The sequence below is a fragment of the Tasmannia lanceolata genome, unplaced genomic scaffold, assembly GCF_043159265.1.
Source record: "Tasmannia lanceolata isolate RefF3 unplaced genomic scaffold, GAP_Taslan_0.1 ptg000013l, whole genome shotgun sequence".
Classification (NCBI taxonomy): domain Eukaryota; kingdom Viridiplantae; phylum Streptophyta; class Magnoliopsida; order Canellales; family Winteraceae; genus Tasmannia; species Tasmannia lanceolata.
In genome coordinates this window covers 46,510,159-46,532,310 of record NW_027518690.1, presented here as the reverse complement: position 1 = coordinate 46,532,310, position 22,152 = coordinate 46,510,159, and the positions used below count along the sequence as shown (strand labels likewise).

The 22,152-nt window shown below is 41.0% G+C and overlaps 1 protein-coding gene and 1 non-coding gene across 2 annotated transcripts; one reads left to right on the top strand and one right to left on the bottom strand.

Moving 5' to 3' along the window:
* Nucleotides 1–7,582: 7,582 nt before the first annotated feature.
* Nucleotides 7,583–20,474, top strand: LOC143891327 (uncharacterized). The gene is made up of 3 exons (XM_077395921.1): nt 7,583–7,661; nt 14,361–15,016; nt 20,460–20,474. Exons 1-3 carry the CDS (start codon nt 7,583–7,585, stop codon nt 20,472–20,474), a joined length of 750 nt encoding a protein of 249 aa, XP_077252036.1.
* On the bottom strand, nt 10,109–10,180 carry TRNAH-GUG (transfer RNA histidin (anticodon GUG)). Its single transcript has one exon. It is a non-coding gene; the product is annotated as a tRNA-His (tRNA).
* Nucleotides 20,475–22,152: the final 1,678 nt, after the last annotated feature.

The following is a 22,152-nucleotide window of genomic DNA, read 5'->3' as shown; positions in this document are numbered from 1 at the left end:
ATTGACCATACTTTTAAAATCCATTCGAAGGCAATTAATCGAATGGATAGGTTCATAAAACCAGCATTTATTTCAAGAGGAATGATAGATAGAAGGGAGCCCTTGCATAAAGAGCCGCAGGAGGGCTCATGATTGGATCCACGTCATCAAATGTTACTGATTTTTCTTTTTCAACTGATTTTAAAATGTAACTGAAAATGATGTGGATCCAATGAAGAGCCCTTTTCCCACTCTTTATGCGAGGCCTCCCTTGTATCTATCATTGCTCTTATTTCAAACTCCTCTAAAGACTCGCATATAAAAACAGTGGGACCATTTTGTTAGGGGAGTGATAAATCGAGTCCCAAATAAAGACACATGGGGGTTGATTTAAGATATTTGGGAGTCGATTCAGAGGAGAGAGAGAAAGACACATGTGGGTTGATTTAAGATATTTGGGAGTCAATTTATCACTGCCTCTTTGTTTATTACAAAGAAAGTCAAATATGTGACTATATCTTCTGGGAATTGATATCCCCGTTCCATTGTTTCAATAATGGCATCTTCACGTTACACCTTCTAAATTGCTTTTGAAGGTTGTTATAATTCTAACTATATATTCTCAACACTCAATCAGGCAATTAGAAAAGTAGGGTGTCAATAGATTTACTTTGGATTGGATCCACCTATGTCCTAGTAGCGATCCGTTCAGATCTTCTATAGGCACGATCAGAGTGTTCTTCGTATCTTACTTTTTTAGTTTGAGTCCCGATTCATTTCAAATCGGACAGTTCATTGGAGCATCCTAGGTACTACTTATGTTATACGAAGTTAGAGCTCAGAGAGAGAGAGATAGAGAGAGTAGGTCATAATCATAAAAGAATGGAAATATGAAGGGTATTTGCATACATTGGCACTAGGGGTGGACATGGTTTGGGTCCAACCCGAAGAACCGAACTGAACTGAACCGGCCTCTTTAGTTTGGCTTGGATCGGTTCTGAAAGTTGGTGGTTCGGTCCTGGGTCCCAAATTTGGGAACCATCGGTTTTCGGTTCGGTTCTGGGCTTGAGGTCTTGGTACTCAAAACCAAACTGAACCATTTGACGGCTCGTTAAATACTAAAAGACAAGAAGCAAGAGTGTAGATAACAAAACAATTTTTGTACAATTCAGGTACCTGTGTATTGCAACAGCAGTCCATGCATCTCAAGTTCTTGGTGATGCAATTTTATTCAATTTTCTTGAAACCTATATAAAAATCTTTTTGGGGTATCTTATACTCTTCTCTATTTAACTCTTCGATCTAGGCTTATGAGTTGCCACAGATTGATCATGAAATACTGGCAAACATTAGAGAACACTGCATCTCAAAAATCTTGAAATTCATCAGAAAAAGTTGGGTAAACCCAGGAGCGAACTGAACTAACCCGATTAAGATGGGTTCTGGTTCGATTCGGTTCCATGGTTCGATTCTGATTCCCAATATTAGGAACCGATAGGGATTGGTTCGATTTTGGGGATACCCCAGATCCGAACCTACCCGAACCATGTCCAGCCCTAATTGGCACCAGTCATTTGGATCCAAGATGCTCCATTTGTTCTTGTAGCTATGTATTGGTCAAGATACGAATTAACCTTAGGGTATGGATCCAATGGACACAGTTCACGATCTGCAATTGTGCCTAAATCCGATAAATTGATGTTGCCCAAAGGATCCATGATCCTCATATCGGACCTTCTGGGTCCACTGACACCCCTACATGAAAATGAAGATGAAGAGTGGAATGTGGACTGCCTTTATCAAAACAAGGAGTATGGATATAATTTTTCCCTTTCACTCTCCAGCTGGCTGAAGAAAGGGTGTTCTGATAGCCATTAATATGTGTTGGGGTATAATAAGGAAAGCCATTTTAATGTCAGGTTTAAAGCCAGCAACATGGGTCCGGACAAATCATGCGTATGCACAAGCTGTCATCACCGACTTCCACGTCCCAAGACTAAGGCCTCTAAACGAAAGTAGCTAGGAATGGCCTTTCAAGACTTGAATGGGCTGTATTTGAGCACCTTTCTAATCACCTCACCTTCCTATGTGGTAAGCTGATTTTTGGGATTGAATGAACCATCAAATAAACTCAAATCTTATCAGATTAGAGGTGACATAACCTAGTTCTTCTCCCCACAATATAAATATAAATATATATGAGGAAAAGGATTGTGAGCTTCAGCATTGGAACATATTCATGAGCTTGAGCTCAAAAACCATTGAGGCCCACATTGTTAGGATGATCCAAAGCATTCACTAGAAAGGGCCTTACATAGATAAGGTGTGTACAAAAAATCAGCTCCATAGGATCATCCTAACCCATCCATTTGTGGAGGTCAAAATGGACAGACCACAAATCTGCCCATTTTTGCCCTCCACTTTTGGAGGGGTTAGGATGATTCAATGGAGCTGATTTTTGGTACACACCCTATCTATGATAGGCCCTTGCAAATGAATGGTTTGGATCCTCACAGAAATTGTGGGACCCATGTGATTGGTGCACTCAAGCGCACCATTCCTTATTAGAGCTTGAGCGCACGAACATATTCCTCTATATATACATACGTGTAGCTAACTTAGAGAGAGAGAGAGAGAGAGAGAGAGAGAGAGAGAGAGAGAGAAAAGTGAAGCTACACCGCCGGCTTAAAATACAATGGGCCCACATTGTTTTGGTGATCCAAAGATTTCATTTGATTGGCCCTCACATAGATAGGGTGTCCACCAAAAATCAGCTCCATAGGATCATCCCAACCCTACGATTTGTGGAGGCAAAAATGAACGTGTAAAAACCTTCACAAATTTGTCCATTTTTGCCTCCACAGTTTGAAGGGTTGGGATGATCCTATGGAGTTGATTTTTTGTGGACACCCTATCTATGTGAGGGCCAATCAAATGAATGGTTTGGATCACCAAAACAATGTGGGCCCATTGTATAATATATATATATATATATATATATATATATATAATGATTTTTGCTGGCTGATATCAGCTAGGGGTGCAACTTGGGTTGGGCCCAACCGGAACCAGACAGGTCCAACCCGATTTCGGCTTGGGTTGGGTTGGGTTGGGTTTAGGGGTGTAAACGAGCCGAGCCGAGCTTGGCCAAGCTCGGCTCGGCTTGTTAAGCTCAAAAGCTCGGCTCGGGCTTGGCTCGGGCTCGGCTCGGCTCAGTCAGGCTCGCGAGCGGCTTGCGAGCCTTACCGAGGTCGGGTTATATTATGTTCACACCCTCATCTTCCCTGGACAACCCTCTTAGTGTAATTTGACTACTTTTTTTACACTATGGGGGGTGGTCCTAGTAACAAATGGGGTTCCAAAAATGAAGTGATATATTCCCCCCCCCCCCTTTCACTCCCTGGACAACCCTTTTAATGCATAAATTAATATATAATATATATATTTAAATATATTAAATTCTTAACGAGCTGAGCTGAGCCGAGCTTGGCCTAAATTGGGCTCAGCTCGTTAAGCTTAAGGAGCCTGGAGAGCCGGCTCGGCTCGGCTCGGCTCGTTAAGGATTCGAGCCGAGCTTTTTTCGAGCCGAGCTCGAGCGAGCCTCCGAGCCCGAGCCAAAATTGACACCCTTAGTTGGGTTGGGTTAATGTATTGAAAAGCTGACGTGAGTTAATTTCCGGTTGGGTTAAGGTTGAGGCCTTGGGCAACCAGAGAAGACCCTAACCCGACCTTCATCCTCTAACTTTATAGTGATTTTCAAAATCTCAGGGTTCTGTGTGCTTTGCCCCAAGCTAGTCTAATCTGAACTCAACCCTCTTAATTGGATAAAAAAAAGGGTTAGACAAGTAAGGTTAGGGTCGACCATCCTTAAACTGAGGCTAGAGTTAGGTCGGGTTAGGGTTGAGTGGTGCAGGACTCTAATAGAGGGATTCTAATTCATTACCAGTAGTTTCGTAGGTCTGTTGGGAGCTTTTAAGTAGTTGGATTGTGTTTCTTAAATTTAGTAGTTGAGTTGATATTTTTTTTCTTTTATAGATAGACATTGTCAACTCCAAAGGGAACATCCCATATTGAAGAAAGCTTTACACCTCTCTCTCTCTCATCAACATCTCAGAGATATGTGAGCCTAGATCAGGGGTTCCCACATGCAAGATAATATTTCACATGTGGATTTGCACATGTGTAAATAATAAGATAAACGTCAATGCAATAATGAGCTGGGAGGTCTCTCATTTATTTTGTTGGAAAGAGTTTCTCTTAAGAAGGGGAAATAGAATATCTCTGGTAGAAAATATCTCAAGTAAACTTAATAGTTTTAGCAAGCCTTCATCCACAATTACTATTTATGGTAAATATGGGATTGAAGGAAAGGGGAATGATATTACCCCTCCCCCTGATGGAGGTGTTCTTTTTTTCTTTTTTTTTTGCAAGCTTTCCAAGAATGTACGTTTCCCATATCATGTAAGCTTAGCAAGTTTCCATTTTGTCAAAACACCTCCTTATTTACGAAAACTTTCCGTATCTTCCACTTATGAATCTTCCTAAAATGGCCATTTTCAAAATTTATTGCTAATTTTTGGATTACATCAGTAAACCACATTTTTGGATTGCTAATTTATTGCTAAAATGGTCACTGTGTGGGATATTTGTCAACCACTCGATGAGTCATCATCATCAAATTGACAAATACATATTCCATGTATTAGATAATGAGATTCATTGAGAAAATTAATTTGTCTATAAAATAAAACGCATTTGGGTGTGTGCACTGTGTCTGGAGTTGAGCCTTTACCTAAAAAAATGTGTCTAAAATACGCGTCTAGGGCTTATCACATGATTGTCACCAACAATGGTCAATGGCTACCCGGATCCATCAATATTTACAGTGCTCATATATAATTATTACAAACATCCATTTATCAAGTGTGAATTTTGGGCATTCGAAACAATCTATTTGCCTTTTCTTCTGCCCGACCCTACTTTAGGACCCTGGCGGTCATGTGGCCAGTTTCCCTTACCCATGTTTCTCTCTCATTTTACTTGATGGAGTCGTCTTTGTCGTGCTTTTGTGTACTTAATGAGGAGCTGCCTGTGTGCATGTTTGCCATGCACGATTCATGGACCTTGCCGCCATCATGGTTTCAAATTCAGTTTCGGAATGTGTTTCGGTCCTCACCAAAACCGAAATTTCAAAGTTTCGGCCGAAATCCCATACACGAATTAAAAATAATATTATATTTAATACTAATTTTCGGTTGAAATTTCAGGAAAACATTATATAATTAAAGAAACCAGATTTTTGGGTTGAAGTTTCAAAATTTTGGCTGAAATAAAGTACCATTTCGGGTATTCCCAATTTCGGTTTCAGTGCCGATCAAAATTTAAAACCATGGCCACCATAAGGTGAGCGTTCAATTGACTTTTGCTCAAAAGTACCTTCAACTTAATTCGTGACCTACAAATTTGGTTGGCTTTTATATGTACACATTCTCAAAATATCCTAGGCATAACGTCAAGTCAACTAAGCATGCAATGCAATTGAAGGCAGCCATTAAATAGCCAATTGGAACTCCAGTATAAAAAAAAGGGAGTGATAAATCGATCCTCATATGTCTTAAATCGACCCCCTATGTGCCTTTCTCTCTCCTCTTTTTCTCTCGAACTCAGAGGAGAGAGAAAGACAAAGGGGGTCGATTTAAGATATTTGGGGGTCGATTTATCACTGCCCTAAAAAAGCTTGGTAGATAAGAGGGGAGTAGCTCGGTGCATGTGTTTACAGTGCCTAATAATAAATGAGAATATGTCAAGAACATGGCACTAGGCTTGAAGCTTGTTTCTTCATTTTTGAACAATGTAACAGATCTTTCTGTAACTTGCTCCCGACCTTGAGAAAGCCAAGGTGTTAATAATAGACAGAATGTGATGGGAACGATCCAAGAAATGAAGAGGCCATCACTCATTATACTTCCCAATCTCTGTCATTACTTCCCAATCTCTGCCATTCCTCTCCAAATTTACCAATCAGTGGGCATCCCACGCATAGGGAGATGAACATGCACTCCTTCATATTGATTTTTCGAGATATATATAAGGGACTTATTTTTAAATAGGGGTTTTGCTAACGACTGCACTCGTTAAGGTGCATTGGGTACACCCATTTTGAGAATGTTTTGGGATTTTTATCAACCGTTTAAGACTCTTTTGTTGGAAATAAGTGTGAAAACCAGTGTTTTAAAACACGGATGTGACGCGGAACGCGACCAAGAAAAATCCTTCTCGACTCGGAGCGAACGCGGCCAAGAACTCGGTTGACGCGGTCATAACTCGGGCGAGGCAAAGGAGATTATTGACTTTGTAGGGCAAAACGCGGAATTAAGATGTGGTGCAACGCGGAATAGGAGTGGACTCGGGCCGGGCGAATTCCTTATCGAGTCAAGGAGTTTTTTTAAACAATGGTGAAAACACATTCCCAATGCATCTTAGCAAGTACCCTTAGCAAAACCCTTTAAATAGAGGGCTGCTAGCAAAATCGGACTTCGTCTGATAATAAAGACTAAACCCCTGTCGTGACATATGCACATGAACATAAGTGAGCTCGAATCCCCACAAATGCAAAATACACTGGAAAAGTCCAAATCGTTGGTCAATTGCACTTTTGTTTATAGCAGGTAGCAGCCCTCTTAAATATAGTTCATCACCTTACTTACTAAAAACAAGGAATCTGCTAGGCAATTTCTCAGAAAACCATTTCACAGCTCCTTTTGCGTGAATTAAATGAATAAGACAAAATGTGGTAAAAAGTCAACCCGTGTGGCTATTCTTACGTGCAAAAGTGCACTCTTAATGCCTTTATGTGTTGCTCCCTTCAAGTAACCAATTATAACAAGAGATTAGTTAACTACAACTATTGCTAATAATAGACCTCTAGTTAGGATTACCGTAATTAGCCTCAAACCTTATTTAGGTTTCTAACATTGAAGTGTGGCTGGTTTTGTTTGTGATGTTTTTAGTGACGTTTTGGTTTTATATGCTTTTCTTTTAAATTGTTGAAAAATAAAATATGCAAATGACATAGGCACTTCCATTTTTTATAGGGATTTGCTAGCCTCCATCGCATAAGGCATTTCACGGAGCGTCTCTTGCATGACAGAGCAGCCACCTCAGATGAATTAAATGAATAACTCAAAATCTGAGCCTATGGCCATTAAACTAACCAAGCATGCATGTACTTGCCATGAAGCATAAAAGGGATTTTGCAAGTCATTAGGGGGCCATGGCCCCCCTCATGCTTTATGTGCCTCCGCCCCTGGGTGAGTTTTACCCGATTAAGTTCCCTACAAATTGTATCAGAGCTCAGGGCGTGGTATCCCCGGTTTGCCTCCGAGGACGGGAATGTCCCTCGGGGAAGATCTCGGGTGTAGTTATCTCGTGGTTCCCACGTTGCCACCGTGTGGAGGGGTGAGATGGTCAACGTTGCTTCCTTGTGGAGGGGAGATTGTTGGCGTTCCATGCAAAAGCAAATAGTCCCACATCGGATAAGGAAATGGATGGGGATGGGTTATAAGGGAATGTGTACCCTCCCTCTAACGGCTAGCTTTTAGAGATGAGTTCTACCGGTTTAGTTCCCTACAGAGGGGGTGGAAGTAAAGTTAATGATCTGATTATTCAAAGTGAGTTTGAAGGTTAGATAGGGTATTGGGGTTGACAGGTTGGAACAGGTGTAAAGGCCTCTAAGGACAACTTGTTTCATCGATGAAACGTTTCAATGGCTAATTAACCATTTCAGATTTTGGAGTGGGTGATTTTGTTCCATTGTGGATATCAATAGGCTGCAGTATGTAGACATGTTAGGGTTCCTCGTGTCAGCCATTAGCCACAGAGCTCTTAATTTTAATTGCCAATGGGTATCAATTGGTGGGTTCAGGCCTGATGGAGAGAATGTATAGAGTTTTCCTGGGTATATGATATGACTGATTAGATTGAATGTGAAGATTGGATGCGCTCAAGGGTGGATTGTTGAACAAACACCTCTTAGATTAGATCCCCCAACCAGCCATACCCCTCTCCACAATCCCAACCCTTCTATGAGCTTCTGCGCCATCTTGGAGTGGCAATTTCACGCACTCAAACATAAACTGACTTTCCTATGCGTTGGAAGTACTAAATCTTGAGTTTCTATATATGGGGAAATGATACATTAGCCCCCCTTTCTTCCTCGGTACACCTCCTTGTAGTGTAAAAAAGGAGTCATGAGTCATAACTCATAAATACACTAGAGGGGATTAGGCTTTAGAAGAAAAAGGGGCAAATATATCACTCACCTTTATATGGTGTCCCCACGGGAAAAAACATAGTGGGATATACATTATTGGAAGGTAGAAACCGTTCATTTGTTGTCCCAAAATTTTATAGGCATTGCCCGGAAAATTCTCTACATGGACAATCCTAACACTCAGATCGATAGGGGTTTTTACCAGGCAGTCCTACTTAAATCTCAAAAGATTGGAGGTCAGGATCGTCCTAACATGGCCTAAGAAGGGACCCAGCATATAAACAGTTTGGATCGTCCAATCATGTGGACCCCCTCTTCTTTCTGGGTGTAATTGGCAATAAAAAAAACGGGAGATGATTTTTTCAACAACCCGCCCCCAATAAGATTGCGCGCCCTACTTTTAACGTGATTTTAAAGTCCGCCCACAATTCCATTAAAAGGGGGGCGCATAAACCTACATGAGGGATGAAAAAATCATTTCCCTAAAAAAAGTCCTTTATATCACGTGAGGCATCGGTCCGAACAGAGATCTGTCAACATTGGATCTGGAGAGGGTGAAAATGAGATGACATGCAGTTCCTCTATACATCATAGGGTTGGGATCATCCTATAAAAATGCACCCCCACCCCCCCAATAGGATTACGCGCCCCACTTTTAACGTGATTTTAAAGTCCGTCCACAATTCCATTAAAAGTGGGGCGCATAAACCTACAGGGGGTGAAAAAATCATTTCCCTAAAAAAGTCCTTTATATCATGTGAGGCATCAGTTCGAACAGAGATCTGTCAACATTGGATCTGGACAGGGTGAAAATGAGATGACCTGCAGTTCCTCTATACATCAGAGGGTTGGGATCATCCTATAAAAATGCGCCCCCCCCCTTCCTCCAACCCAATAGGATTACGCTCCCCACTTTTAATGTGATTTTAAAGTCCGCCCACAATTCCATTAAAACTGGGCCGCATAAACCTACAGGGGGGTGAAAAAATCATTTTCCTTAAAAAGTCCTTCATATCGTGAGGCATCAGTCCGAACAGAGATCTGTCAACATTGGATCTGGACAGGGTGAAAATGAGATGACCTGCAGTTCCTCTATACATCATAGGGTTGGGATCATCCTGTAAAAATGCAACCCCCCCCCCCCCCCCCCCCCCAACCCAATAGGATCATCCTATATCACGTGAGGCATCAGTCCGAACAGAGATCTGTCAACATTGGATCTGGACAGGGTGAAAATGAGATGACCTGCAGTTCCTCTATACATCAGAGGGTTGGGATCATCCTATAAAAATGCGCCCCCCCCCCCCCCCCAAATAGGATTACGCTCCCCACTTTTAATGTGATTTTAAAGTCCGCCCACAATTCCATTAAAACTGGGGAGCATAAACCTACAGGGGGGTGAAAAAATCATTTTCCTAAAAAAGTCCTTCATATCGTGAGGCATCAGTCCGAACAGAGATCTGTCAACATTGGATCTGGACAGGGTGAAAATGAGATGACCTGCAGTTCCTCTATACGTCATAGGGTTGGGATCATCCTGTAAAAATGCCCCCCCCCCCCCCCCCCCCCCAATAGGATTACGCGTCCCACTTTTAACGTGATTTTAAAGTCCGCCCACAATTCCATTAAAAGTGGGGCGCATAAACCTTTAGGGGGGGGTGAAAAAATCATTTCCCTAAAAAAGTCATTTATATCACTACAGGCATCAGTCCGAACAGAGATCTGTCAACATTGGATCTGGACAGGGTGAAAATGAGATGACCTGCATTACATAAGAGGGTTGGGATCATCCTATAAAAGTGATTTTGGATGGGTTGGATCATCCTATAGCGGGTCCTTAATTTACTTTTAAAAAATTGTGGCTGCTGGGATTCGAGCCCAGGTCTCCACGGCCACAACGTGGAATTCTTACCACTAAACTACAGCCACTCTTTGTTGCCTATGTTTTGCTCAAATGTTTATTATTTTAATGTTAATCATCAGCGCAACCATGTTCTTTATAGTTGCACGGCCCAGCTTGTCTTTTAAGTACTAAAGGACAAGATGCTTGAGTGGAGATATCAAAACATGGTAGTGAAGATAACACTTCCCTTATTTTAATAAAAACATTTTAGCGCCCTGTTTTTGTAAGACAACAGATGAACCTCATACAATTCTCAAAATTGGGAACCAAATAGAGGCGCCATGCCCCACTTCTATCCAAATTAAGTAGACAATTCAACCGTGAAACAGACATCAATCACCATCTATCAAAGTTTTACCAAGATAAGAAGTGGACCCTCTTGGAAATGTGGCGTAGCCGGTAACCGGAAGCGTGAAGAACGAGTCGAGGATTGATCTCTGTCAACCACTGATCAAATAAACCTTCGAATCCACGAAGGGCGCTCGTCGAATCCACAAGAGCTATTCTTCGAATCCACGAAGAACGAAATAAACAACTTTCTCTATTAAGAATGAAGAAAATTTCTTTATTTTATAAAACAAACATGAACTGTGCAACAACCCTTGCACATAGGCTTTTATAAAAACACTAACTTCTTATCCAAGTAAATCTCTACTTTCTAAAATTATTTGAAGCCAATTCCTCCTAATTGAACTAAATTTCTAAATCTGCATAGAGTCAAGTCATAAGAAAAGGCAATAAGCCATATTTATGTTGTGGATTTAGGGAATAGTACAGCTTACCAGATTTCTATTGAGGAAAAGAAACAACAAACAAACAATGTTAGTAAAACCTTTTCCGATGCGGCGAGATGAAGCACGGACTATGTCGCTCTCTTTAAGGTGAATTTGCGCCTCTGCGGAAACTAATTTCTATGCAGCAGATTACAACTAGGGGTGCAACTCGGGTCGGGTTGAGGCCAACCCGACCCAACACAAGGAACCCATTTTTCCAACCCAACCTGATTTCCAATTCGGGTTGGGTCGGGTCGGGTTGACCCGCCCATCATGCACATGTTTTTTTTTTGTGGACCCCACTTTTTTTTTTTTGCTCACATTCCTACATAGGCATCCACCGTATAAAAACTCTCGTAACTGTAGGATAAATTTATGTTGAAATTTAAGTACATTTCTAGCTTCATAAGGATAAATTTATGTTGGAATATTCACTCGTTTGCTGTTTTAACTTTTAAAATTAATATATATGGGAATACTTGTCGGGTTTCGGGTCGGGTCGGGTTGCCCGACACCCCAACCCGATTTCCAATTCGGTTTGGTTTTTCCCAACCCAACCCAACCCGATTTTTAAAAAAGCTTAACCCGACCCAACCCAAATTTGGGTTCGACCCGTCGGGTTCGGGTTGACCCGACCCGAGTTGCACCCCCAGATACAACAGCCCGACGCACCGTCGATCTCCAAGAACTGAACGATCAAGGAGATTCGAACCCCCAAACACTCCAATTGCCCAACAAAAATACTTAAAATAAAAGAAGAAGATAGAAATTTTTGTTTACAATTTAAGAAAATAACCGTTCAAAAGACGTTACAGATGCCAAAGGTCGCATCCCAACATTCACAACGTTCAGGAACGGCGCAGTTATTCGTAAAAATGAACGACAACGTTATTTACCCAGTTAATTGACGTTCCAGTAAGCTGGCTTACTTCAGGTACGCCAGCTTACCTTATCAATAACGGCGAAGGTAAAGAGAAGTTAAACGGATGGAAACAAAAATTACAATATAGGGGAAGGAAAAACCTTGACTCACGCGCGCGGCCGGCCGAGCCGGGCAGCGTGCGTGTGGTATAGCCAAAAGCCCACCGGGTCCACTTGGTGGTTCATGCGCGTAGACCCCTATTCTCCTCTTCTCATTCACAAAGCTTAAGAAGTGAAAAGCTATATAAGCACATGAAGCTTTTCTCAACTTTCCAATACGGGACTATTCACTTTTGTGAAGGAAGTGAGCAAATCATTTTCCAAAACCAAAGTGGCTTCTTTTTGTAACAAAAGAATTTTGTAAAATACCAACAATGCCTATTTTTGTATTAAAATACCAACAATTTGTCTAAAACTACCTAATAGCTAGAATGACACAAATAAATTAAATAAAGAAACTCTATTTATACCCACTTCATGTATGTATTGGATTCTTAGAATACTTTCTAAATTTTATCCTTTGGAGCCAAAAGTAGTGGCCACGTCAAAATGCAAGAGAAGTTTATGTATAGCATTCCCAGCCCTGTGTGGTATGTGAAAAGAGCAGTCAAATGCTCCATGATCTTGAAAGACCAACTTAAAATGTTCAATAATCAGTTTTGGACTCACGATAGGTTCTCAAAATCCAAAAAACAAACACAGCCAAAGTGAAAAACAACCCTCAGATTGATCACTCTATATCCATATCCATATCTATATCCAATGAACAATGACCCCTTCTTCTCTCCTTTGTTAGGGTAACTAAGGAAGATTACTGACAGCCCTTATGCCACCGTATACATAAACCATATGATTACTCCTTTTGCCACTGTTGTCATGGAAATCTAAACTTCTCAAGTGGTGAGCAACATTAAGATGGGTCCCGGATTGAAGAATTGCAGCCTGCAAGCACGAACAAACATCAGAAAGCCGCCTGGACTCAAGGGAGGCTCTCTAATGCCTAAGTCATAATGAACAGGCAACAGATATGACTGAGCTCTCTGCAAGCTAAGTGAATTGAAAGCAAGAGAATGAATGGGAATCCGTAACTTTGAGCCTTAATCCTCTTTTTATAGAGCAGTAGTCCCTAACTCGGGTTTCTAAATTTATCTTTGCAGAGTCCTTGTGAAGGCGGCTAGGGTTTTTAAGGCTTCCTGAAGAAGAGCTATGAAATTACTCTTTCGTTCCTGTAGACACCCCATTTTGACCGACCTCCTTTCTTTTCCCATAGATGAATAAATTCCCGAAGTTGAAAAATACCCATTTACAAGTTATTGCTAAAAGCCTTTTCTGAAACGCGAGTGACCCCTGAGCTCGGCAAATTGGCCCAAGTCGTACCCCAACCCATGGTCTTGGGTTTAATCCGAGCTTAATATAAAGAAATGCAGAGTGGGGTGGATCAGATGCGTAGGAGTGCCCTGCAAGTGAATTAAAGAAGAGAAAGTGTACCCTGTTTTATACTTGGCCCCCCCTGCAGAGTTGAAAAGAGCATTCATTATACACTAGAAGGGGTTGTTAAGAGTAAGAGAGTAGGTATAAAATACACTTGAAAGGGAGTGCCCTTACCGGATTTTTTTCATGTATATTTAACTAAGAAAGAATGGAGTGTGAAATATCAAGGTAAGAATGTGCCCATACCGGTCCCCATTTGTGCACAAGAATAAAAAAAAATAAAAATGAGAGCATTTACCTCCCCATCATTCTTACCCAGACCACCTTCCCGTGTCTAAAAGAGTAGTCACAAATACACTAAAAGGGGAGTGTCCCTGGGAAGAAAGGGGTCAAATATATCATTTCTCATCTTTGTTTCTTCCTCCTTTCTTCACCCGAGCCACCCCCTTTTGCTGTGAAAAAGTACTAAAAATACACTTAGATGAGGCTGCCCATGGGAGAAAAGGAGGCTAAATATACCATTTCCCCTTGCATAAAACCCACGAACTAGGGTTCTCAAAGGGAGGAAGAGGTTTCGGTTTTTCTTCTCCCAACAGGGGAGCCCCATTTGCGGCTCCCAGCAGGGAAGAGTAGGAAGAGAGGGAGTTGCAGGGGAGAGGGCGATGAAGGAGAATCGAGATAGAGAAGGAAGAGAGGAAAGCCCGGCCACCATCACCATCACCCCTACCACATCCACCATCCTCTCTATGACCGCCGACCACTGAACCCAAACCCACTTCACTTTACTCCCACTTCAAGCCCCGACCCAAAACCCATTCCATTCTCTCCGGCCACAACCCACCGGAATCCGGTAACCCCATTTGCCTCCACCTCCATCTTCCATTTCCCATCTCCATAGATTCCGGCAATTTCGCCGGAATCCGACCGAACCCCTCTTTGCAATTCGCAACCTCCTATACCACCATCTCCTTCTACCCACCATTGAAGCCACCATTTCTGCCCAAGCCATCCACCACCTCCTCAAACCCCATCTTATTAGAACCCAAAACCCCTTTGTTTTCCCCATTTTCTCCATTTTCAGAACTAGAAAATGAGCTTGGGTTTGCTCTCGATCTGTTAAACCTTAACCCCTTTGATCTATCTCTACAATGCGTCTTTCCTCCTCCTCATCCTTCGCATTTCGAAGTACTAGAGAGCGCCATAGATCTGATCCAGATCAAGAAGATCCAGGATCGTACGGAAGCAGATTTTTACCTTCGAAATCTCTCTGTTGGGGTTTCAGCTCTTGAGTTAGGGTTTGTTCGGGTGTTGATCCCAAAAATTAGCGGCCAAGATCAGAGGTATTCTCTGCAGGCCGAGATTAAAGGAGCTGAGAAGGGCGAGATTGATCGGAAGTACAAATGGACGACTGAGATCAAAAAAAAAGAAAAGAAAAGAAAGGGTGTGGGAATTGAGGGAGTGGAAAAGAGCTATAAATGGACGGTTGAGATTAAAGGGAAAGGAAAGAGCGCTCCGTTCTCGCGCGCATATACGTTGAAGGTGTCGTCGGCTCCGGTCGGCGGCAAGCCGGAAAAGGCGAAGAAGGAGTCGAAGGGGAAATGTTCCGATGCCACAACTGTGGTTGAGAAGGGTTCAGGGACTGCACATGTGGGGGAGATTGAAGATACGGATCCAGCAGGTCTTGCTGTAAAACAGGTGTTTGCTAAGAAGAGAGCGAGGAGAGTAAACTGGCATAAGGTATCCATCTTATATTTTCTCTCGTTTTTGATGTATTTACTCTTCGATTTGCCCCCTAAATTTCATTTTGGTGAATGTTATGTGGGTTCTCAATGTTTTTTTGAATGGGTATTAATGCCTTGATTTACTCTCTATTTGATTATTCTCTTGGTACTCCAATCTGATGAATGGCACAGATGAGGTCTTTGTTCCCCCCTTGGTTTGATCCTCCATTCCGTTGTAGTTTTAGCAACAATCACTTGCTTTATAGACCCACCCATTGTCTCGGTAGATCCTTGATTTCACCCTCACATTTTACTCTGAAGTTTGGGATGTTTGTATGGCTTCTATGATTTTGGTCTTAGTGCGTGATTCCTATAGGACTTTTAGGATCTTCTCTGTCCCTCAAGATTCATCGTAGGCTTCGGGATTACCTCCAGAGTGTCTTCAAGATCTTCCTCTCGTGCTTGGGGTTTATCTCTTGTCTCCTTCGGCATATTAGGGTTGTTTATAGGGTTAGGGGTTCTTTCTTCTCTAGGATTATCACTTTCTACAGGGTTTGGGTTTTATTCCTCTCTTCTCTTTCGGAGCTATTTTTTTGCATTCCTCGGGATCCTTTTCAAGTTTTGAGATTTCATCGATTTTGGCGATGACGGAATATTTCTTGAGCCAGCCCCTTGCCCTTCTTATCATTTCCCCATCTTAGGGTCTTCGCAGGGTTTGAGGGGTTTTCTTTCTTTTTCGGGACTGTCCTTTGCGTGTTCCTTGGGATCCTTTTCAAGTTTCGGGACTCCATCTATTTTGGGAACACTTCTCTTGGGTTTGGCTATGACGGAATGTTTCTTGAGCCAACCTCTTCTCTTCCTGCCTTAGAGTTTTCGCAGGTTAAGGGATTCTCTCCTCTTAGAATGTTTAGCCAGTTAGGACCCTTCCTTAGTGGCTGATTGTTTAATAGTTCTTATTATAAGGTTTTTGTCTGGCTCTTTTGTTTAGTAGGCCTACCCAACCTTTTGGATTTCTTTTAACCTTTTTTTTATTTTTAAAAGAACCCTTCTCTGGGCAATGATAAGGTTACTTGGAGCCCGTCTTTATGTTTTGTGACTCACCGCTTCGCACTTGGATCTGCACAAGTTGATGTCCCCTGTATGCACTAAAATTTTTACTAATTGGAATTATCATAATCTTTTGATATTTCTAATACTCTTCTTATCTTAAGCATTGAGTTAGGTTCTGAAGACAATAATGAATGGACTGTTCAGATGAGATTATCTTGAAGCTTATCATATTTGTTTAATTTAAATAAATTGTTTTAGGAAAGAAGGAGATCAGATGACTGCTCTATTCGATATTATCGACATGAGTACTGTCTGATTTCAAGGCGGGATTAGAAATATTATCATGTGTATTATGATATCAGATGATTACTTTAGCATCATCTGATTTCATCCCCATATTGGGGTGGTGTTCGTGGTTGGGCATAGAAGTGTTTGATATTATTTTCTTTTACTTTATTAGGCTATCCAGCGGCTGGTCTGGACTAATTAATGTTGTTTATCATTTTATGATTGTTATAGATTGTGTATTTTTTTTATTGAAATTTTTTCTTTTTGCTTAGCACTTGTTTTATTTTTATAAGAATAGAATGAGTTTGCGATTATCTGGTAGCCTTTTCTTCTCTCTTTGATAGACTAACACAGTCTTATAGATTTCTGTTAATTTTCTTTAGACACTAGAGTCCCCTCTCATTGCGAGGGCGATGAAGGCGCTAGCCCAAGCCCATCCTTAGGGGACTTGCTCAGTCCAAGTAGCATACCCCTCATTTGTATATAGGAGACTTGCCCAGTCTTGCGAGCATTTTTCTCTATCCTACCTCTGTGTCTAAGAGACTTACCCAGTCTCATTCTCTTGCTAAACCTCCTCTTTCTGCGTCGTTTGGTTTTGGGACAACACCTTACTCGGCTTGACAGCATACCCCTACCCTTATGGGTATTGGGTTGCACATTTGTTGCACCCTTGGGCTAGGTAGCTGTCCGGCCCGGCTGGGTGTTTCACCTTTGCCAACTATGCGCAGGGTCTTTTATTCCTTTTTACTTGTGAGCTTCTCCTTATTCGATAGTCCTTTCGCATAGGAGTCAGCCCTGATTAGAGAGTCTTTGACTCATTCATCCTTTGTAGTGTTATTAGAGTCTCTGACTCATTTGTACTTCCTCCCTAGTGTTATTAGTTAGGAGTTTTTCCATTAGAGACTAACTCAGTCATATAGAGCCTTCCCTGCTTAGGATCTTAGATTGTTTTCTCTGTTCTTGGGGCACTATCTTTCTTGTTGTGGTTTGTCTCTTTGAGACGCCAGTTTCTTGTTGTGGATCGTCTCTTTGAGACCTTTGTTGCTTGTTTGGGGTTTCCCCTTTTCGCTTTAAGGCTTTGCCTTAGTTTATAGTATTACTTGCGTGTCCCCTTTAAGATTGAAAGCATTTAAAGGTTTAGAGCATTGGAAAAGCTTTAAAATCCAAAAACATTAGAAATTTAAAACTCAAAAATATTTGAAAACTTTAAAAATATCAAAAACATTTGAAAAACATAAAAAAACCTTTAAAAATCTAAAGTGTTGAGTGTTTCTTTTAGAAGCGTATTAGGCGAGTTCGATTTTCGAACTACGTTGGCTTGATCCTCTTCCACGAGGTACGTAGTGCAGCTTGAGATCTTCATCCCAAGTCCAGCCAAACTTTGTAAATAAATGCTTTAACCTTTTTTTTCTTCAAAACCTTGTTTTCAACAAAATCTTCCTCTAGAGTTAGGAGTTTGTCCTAGATAGAGAGTTTTAGAGTTAGGAGTTCGTCTTTGATGTGTTGTGTGTTTGTTGTGTGTTTGTGTTAGAGTTAGGAGTTTGTCCTAGCTAGGAGCGCCTCCGTCCGGTCAGTTGGCGATTCACATCGCCGACTGATGACTAGGTCTAGGATGCGCCAGTGACCCCTTTGTTTTCCTTAGGAAGCACAGCCTAGTTACACATAGGTTGTAGGAATCACCTGCGTTAGCTTATGGCTAATCTGCATTTAGTTAGGGCATATAGGGCGTCCTAAAATTCATCATTCACTGGAATTTAAATAATCGTATAAGAAACTTTAATAACTAGTCCGGTCTTTTAGATCGAGTCTAAGATAGAGGTCTAGGTGTCTTAGGCATCCTAGCTTAGAATAGGCGCGAAGAACTACGTTGCCTTGATTCTCGTGGAAGCGGGGATACGTAGGCTTCTTTGGATGAATATCAGACCATCCGAGGACTCGGGCTAAATCGTTTTAGAGTCTTAGGATTTGTGGTGTTGTTATATTGTATATTTTGTTGTGTTTTCTTACTTTCTTGTACTGATCTTATACCTTTAGTTATAGCTTGCATGTGTTTGCACATCAGAACTTAGACACCAGTTAGGTATGTCACTCATAACCTAGTTATCATTATGTGACATTTATTTCGGTTCTTTTGTGTGTGCTTATTTTCATCTCCGAGACATGCATGATTAGATAGACGTTTTCTCGGAGATGCGTGTTCCCATTTCACATGATTTTCGCTTGAAACTCTTCAAGGTTAATAATAAATGGCATAAGAGACCAAGTGTTCGCACTCGGGCGAATTGGGGGCGCTCTTCGGACCTTCTCCATTCGTCATCAGGCACGGACCTTTTGTATCTCTGGTTATCCATTGCAAACAGAGCATTTGTTTTGGTTCCATGGCGTGTCCATGGATGGCGACTCTGAGTTATTTTTAGATATATCTTGGTTTCGAGCTCTGGCTCCGGATCATGATGTATCTCTTTCTTTTTATGGCGCCACTCATGCTATGCTGTGAGGGTGGCAACAGTTTCGAGAGTTCCTTGGCAGAGCTCTCCTTCACATTGTGGAGATCTTAGAGGATTGCAGGAGGGATCTCGCGTCCCCTCGGCACTCGTCCTCGGATCGGGGTCCACAGTTCCTAGCACCTTAATTTGTGTCCGCGCGCACATGCCATGTGTTGGCCTGTGTCAAGGATTTTGTCACAACAACTGGATCAGACTGTGTCCATTGGATCTATATCGTAAGGTATCAAATTATTTTGAATTTTTACCCAAGCATAATATATAACAAAATCTGATGGAGAGTCCTAGATCCAAACGGAGAGCCCTAATGTATAACAATACCCTTCATATTTCGGTTCATTTCTGTCTATTCATATTCATGAGAGGTATTTTCATAATATTTGAAAATCTTCTCATAATCACAACATTTCATTTTCCAGCTTTTGTTTCAATGATAACTTCACAACATTTCATTTTTCTAGCTTTTGTTTCAATGATAACTCTCTCTCTCTCTCTCTCTCTCTCAACCCTATAGATGGTCGAAATAGATCGTGACACAGACTCAAAAAGTAAGATCCAAAAAGTACCTCAAAAAGGACCAGATCAATAAAGGATCCAGATCATGACCAAGACATAGGTGGATCGGACCTGAAGTAAGTAGGTCCATTGGCACCTAAAAACATAAACCGTTGGTGCTATTATTCATTTGTCGTGAACACAATTGAACCCATATCGCACAATCCAAAGGTACTACATTGTTGAGTTTCACTCGCTGCGAAATTCAAAGAACCATGAATCAATTTAAGGAAGAAGAATCAAGGAGGATAAGGTGATTCAAGCAAGAGAAGCTAGAATTTTATTAAAAATGAAATCTTTGTGGGGTGAAACTCATGGCCCTTGTGTCTACTTCAAATCCTTTCACATATTTATTATCAAATATTTTCAAAACTTTTGCATGAAAAAGTTACTCAACCTTCAAAAATATTGTCAAAATTGTCCCCTCAACTATAGTTTGGAAAATCTGGTTAGAAACATGCAAAAGAAGAAGAAAATCAGAAGGCCAATATCAATCATAGTAAAAATAAAATCATGATATGGCTTAAAATCTAGGTGATAAGGTTAAATCCATTTCCAATTACAACCTCATAGAAAGATTATCTCTGAAGCATATCAACTTTAGAATTAGAGTCCCATGATGAAAAAATTTCCTTCTTTACAAAAAAAACCTAGATATGAGTACTAACCTGATGGATGAAACCAGAGCAATGACAGATGGTCGTCCCTAATGTTCTTCTGCGCCTTTAGGGATTGATAAAATCTGGATTGAATTTGATACTCCTGTCCTTGTCAAAATCATCAAAGGTAAAGAAAACACATCTTGGCACATTCACTATATTCTAGAATAAAATATATATTCCAGGAGAAATAAGAAATTTTCTTCGGACTATGATTTTTGTTATTACACACATTTTCATGGAAGGTAATATTGTTGCGGATAGCCTGGTCGAGGGTGCTTGTGACACCAACATTAATGTAGTTTAATAAGATTGTGCTACTCTCCCCAAAGACTCTGTTAGATGTGACCAATTATGTATTCCTTATATTCACACTAAATAATTATTGCATGTTTCTTTGTAGGTATTGATTTGCTAGAGATCATCGCATAAGGCATTTCGTGGAATGGCTGTTGCATGTGCGAGCTGCCACCTCAGATGAATTAAATGAATAAGGACAAAATTTGTTGAAAAGTGAGCCTGCATGGCTGCTCTCTCATGCAACAGCCATTCTGGGAAGCCTTAGGCGATGCTCCCTATCATATCTTTCTTTGTAAAAGAGTTTTATTTTTCCTCTTCTTGTATCTTACATTAAAGACCAGGTTCTACGTCTCCTCCTGTAACTATTTTTTCTTCTCATCAATATTTAGGGATTTGTTAGCCCATTTTGCGGAAAGCCATTTTGTGGCTGGCTTTTGCATGTGAGAACAGCCACACAGGTTATTTTTTTCGGAGATTTTGTTTTATTCATTTAATTCATTTGAGGTGGCTGTTCTCACATGCAAAAGCCAGCCGCGAAATGGCTTTCCGCAAAATTGCCCAGCAAATCCCTAATATTTAATGTGCACCCTGGCTTCCTAGTTAAATTCCAGGTTAAAAAAAAAACTTTAAAGCTATCCTTATTGGAAGTGATGTATTATTCTCCCTTTTCTTCCTTGGGCCATTCCTCTAGTGTATATATGACTACTCTTTTACACTACAAGAGGGTGACCTAGGAAAGAAAAAGGAGGAAAGTATCATTTCCCTTAAGAAGCCAAACTACCTTGATGGGGAAATGATAATGCTGCTCCCTTTTCCTAAATCCGCCACCCTCTTGTAGTGTATTTCTGACTACTCTTTTTACACTACAAGAGGGCGGCTCGGTGAAGAAAAAGGGACGGATATATAATGGGAAATGTTATCAGCAATACTGTATTTTGACGATCGCACTCCTCACTTTATTAAAAGTACCGTATGGCCCGCACCATAGGATGATCCAAACCGTCCATGTGATGGGCCACGGCCTAAGTAGGTTGTGCCTCAAAAATCATTTCCATAGGATGATCCTAGCCCTCCGATCTATAAGGTTTCCATAATATCCAGTTCATCTACAGATCGGTGGGTTAGGATCAACCTATGGAAATAATTTTTGGGCCATGCATCTAATGGACCGTTTGGATCATCCTATGGTGCAGGCCATACAGTACTTTTAATACTTTTAATAAAGTGAGTAGTGCAATCATCAAAATACAGTAGTGCTGATAACATTTCCCTATATAATTTCCCACTCGATCCTCTCAACATTTTTAGTATAGTCTCGGATTACTTTCTTTAGGTGAATGAAAAAAAAAATTCAGTTTGATCCCACATCTATGAAACATCTGCATCTCAATAATGTAATAGAAGCCATATTCCCACTTCCATGTCGTTTTCTTCACAAAACTACAAACCCGGATTAGGGCAAAACCTGAATAGGAGAAAGGACATCCTTTTCTTGAAAGCATATGCTCTTGTGTAACGATCATCTCTTTTTTTTGATGGGACGACCATCTCTCTTCTCATTGCTTTTGCTTGGGGATGTAAAATTCATTTAAATTGACATCAACGGAACAATAGAGGCAACGTGGGCCCACTCATTGAAGTATTCAACTTGGCGCCAATGTTCTGGATAAGCTTTGGTGGCATTAGGGAAGAGGACCCAGATTTTTTTTTATTATTATTTTTTTATGGGATTTTCTAGCCAATTTCGCAGAAAGTAATTTCGCGGCTGACATTTGCATGAGAGAACAGCCACATAG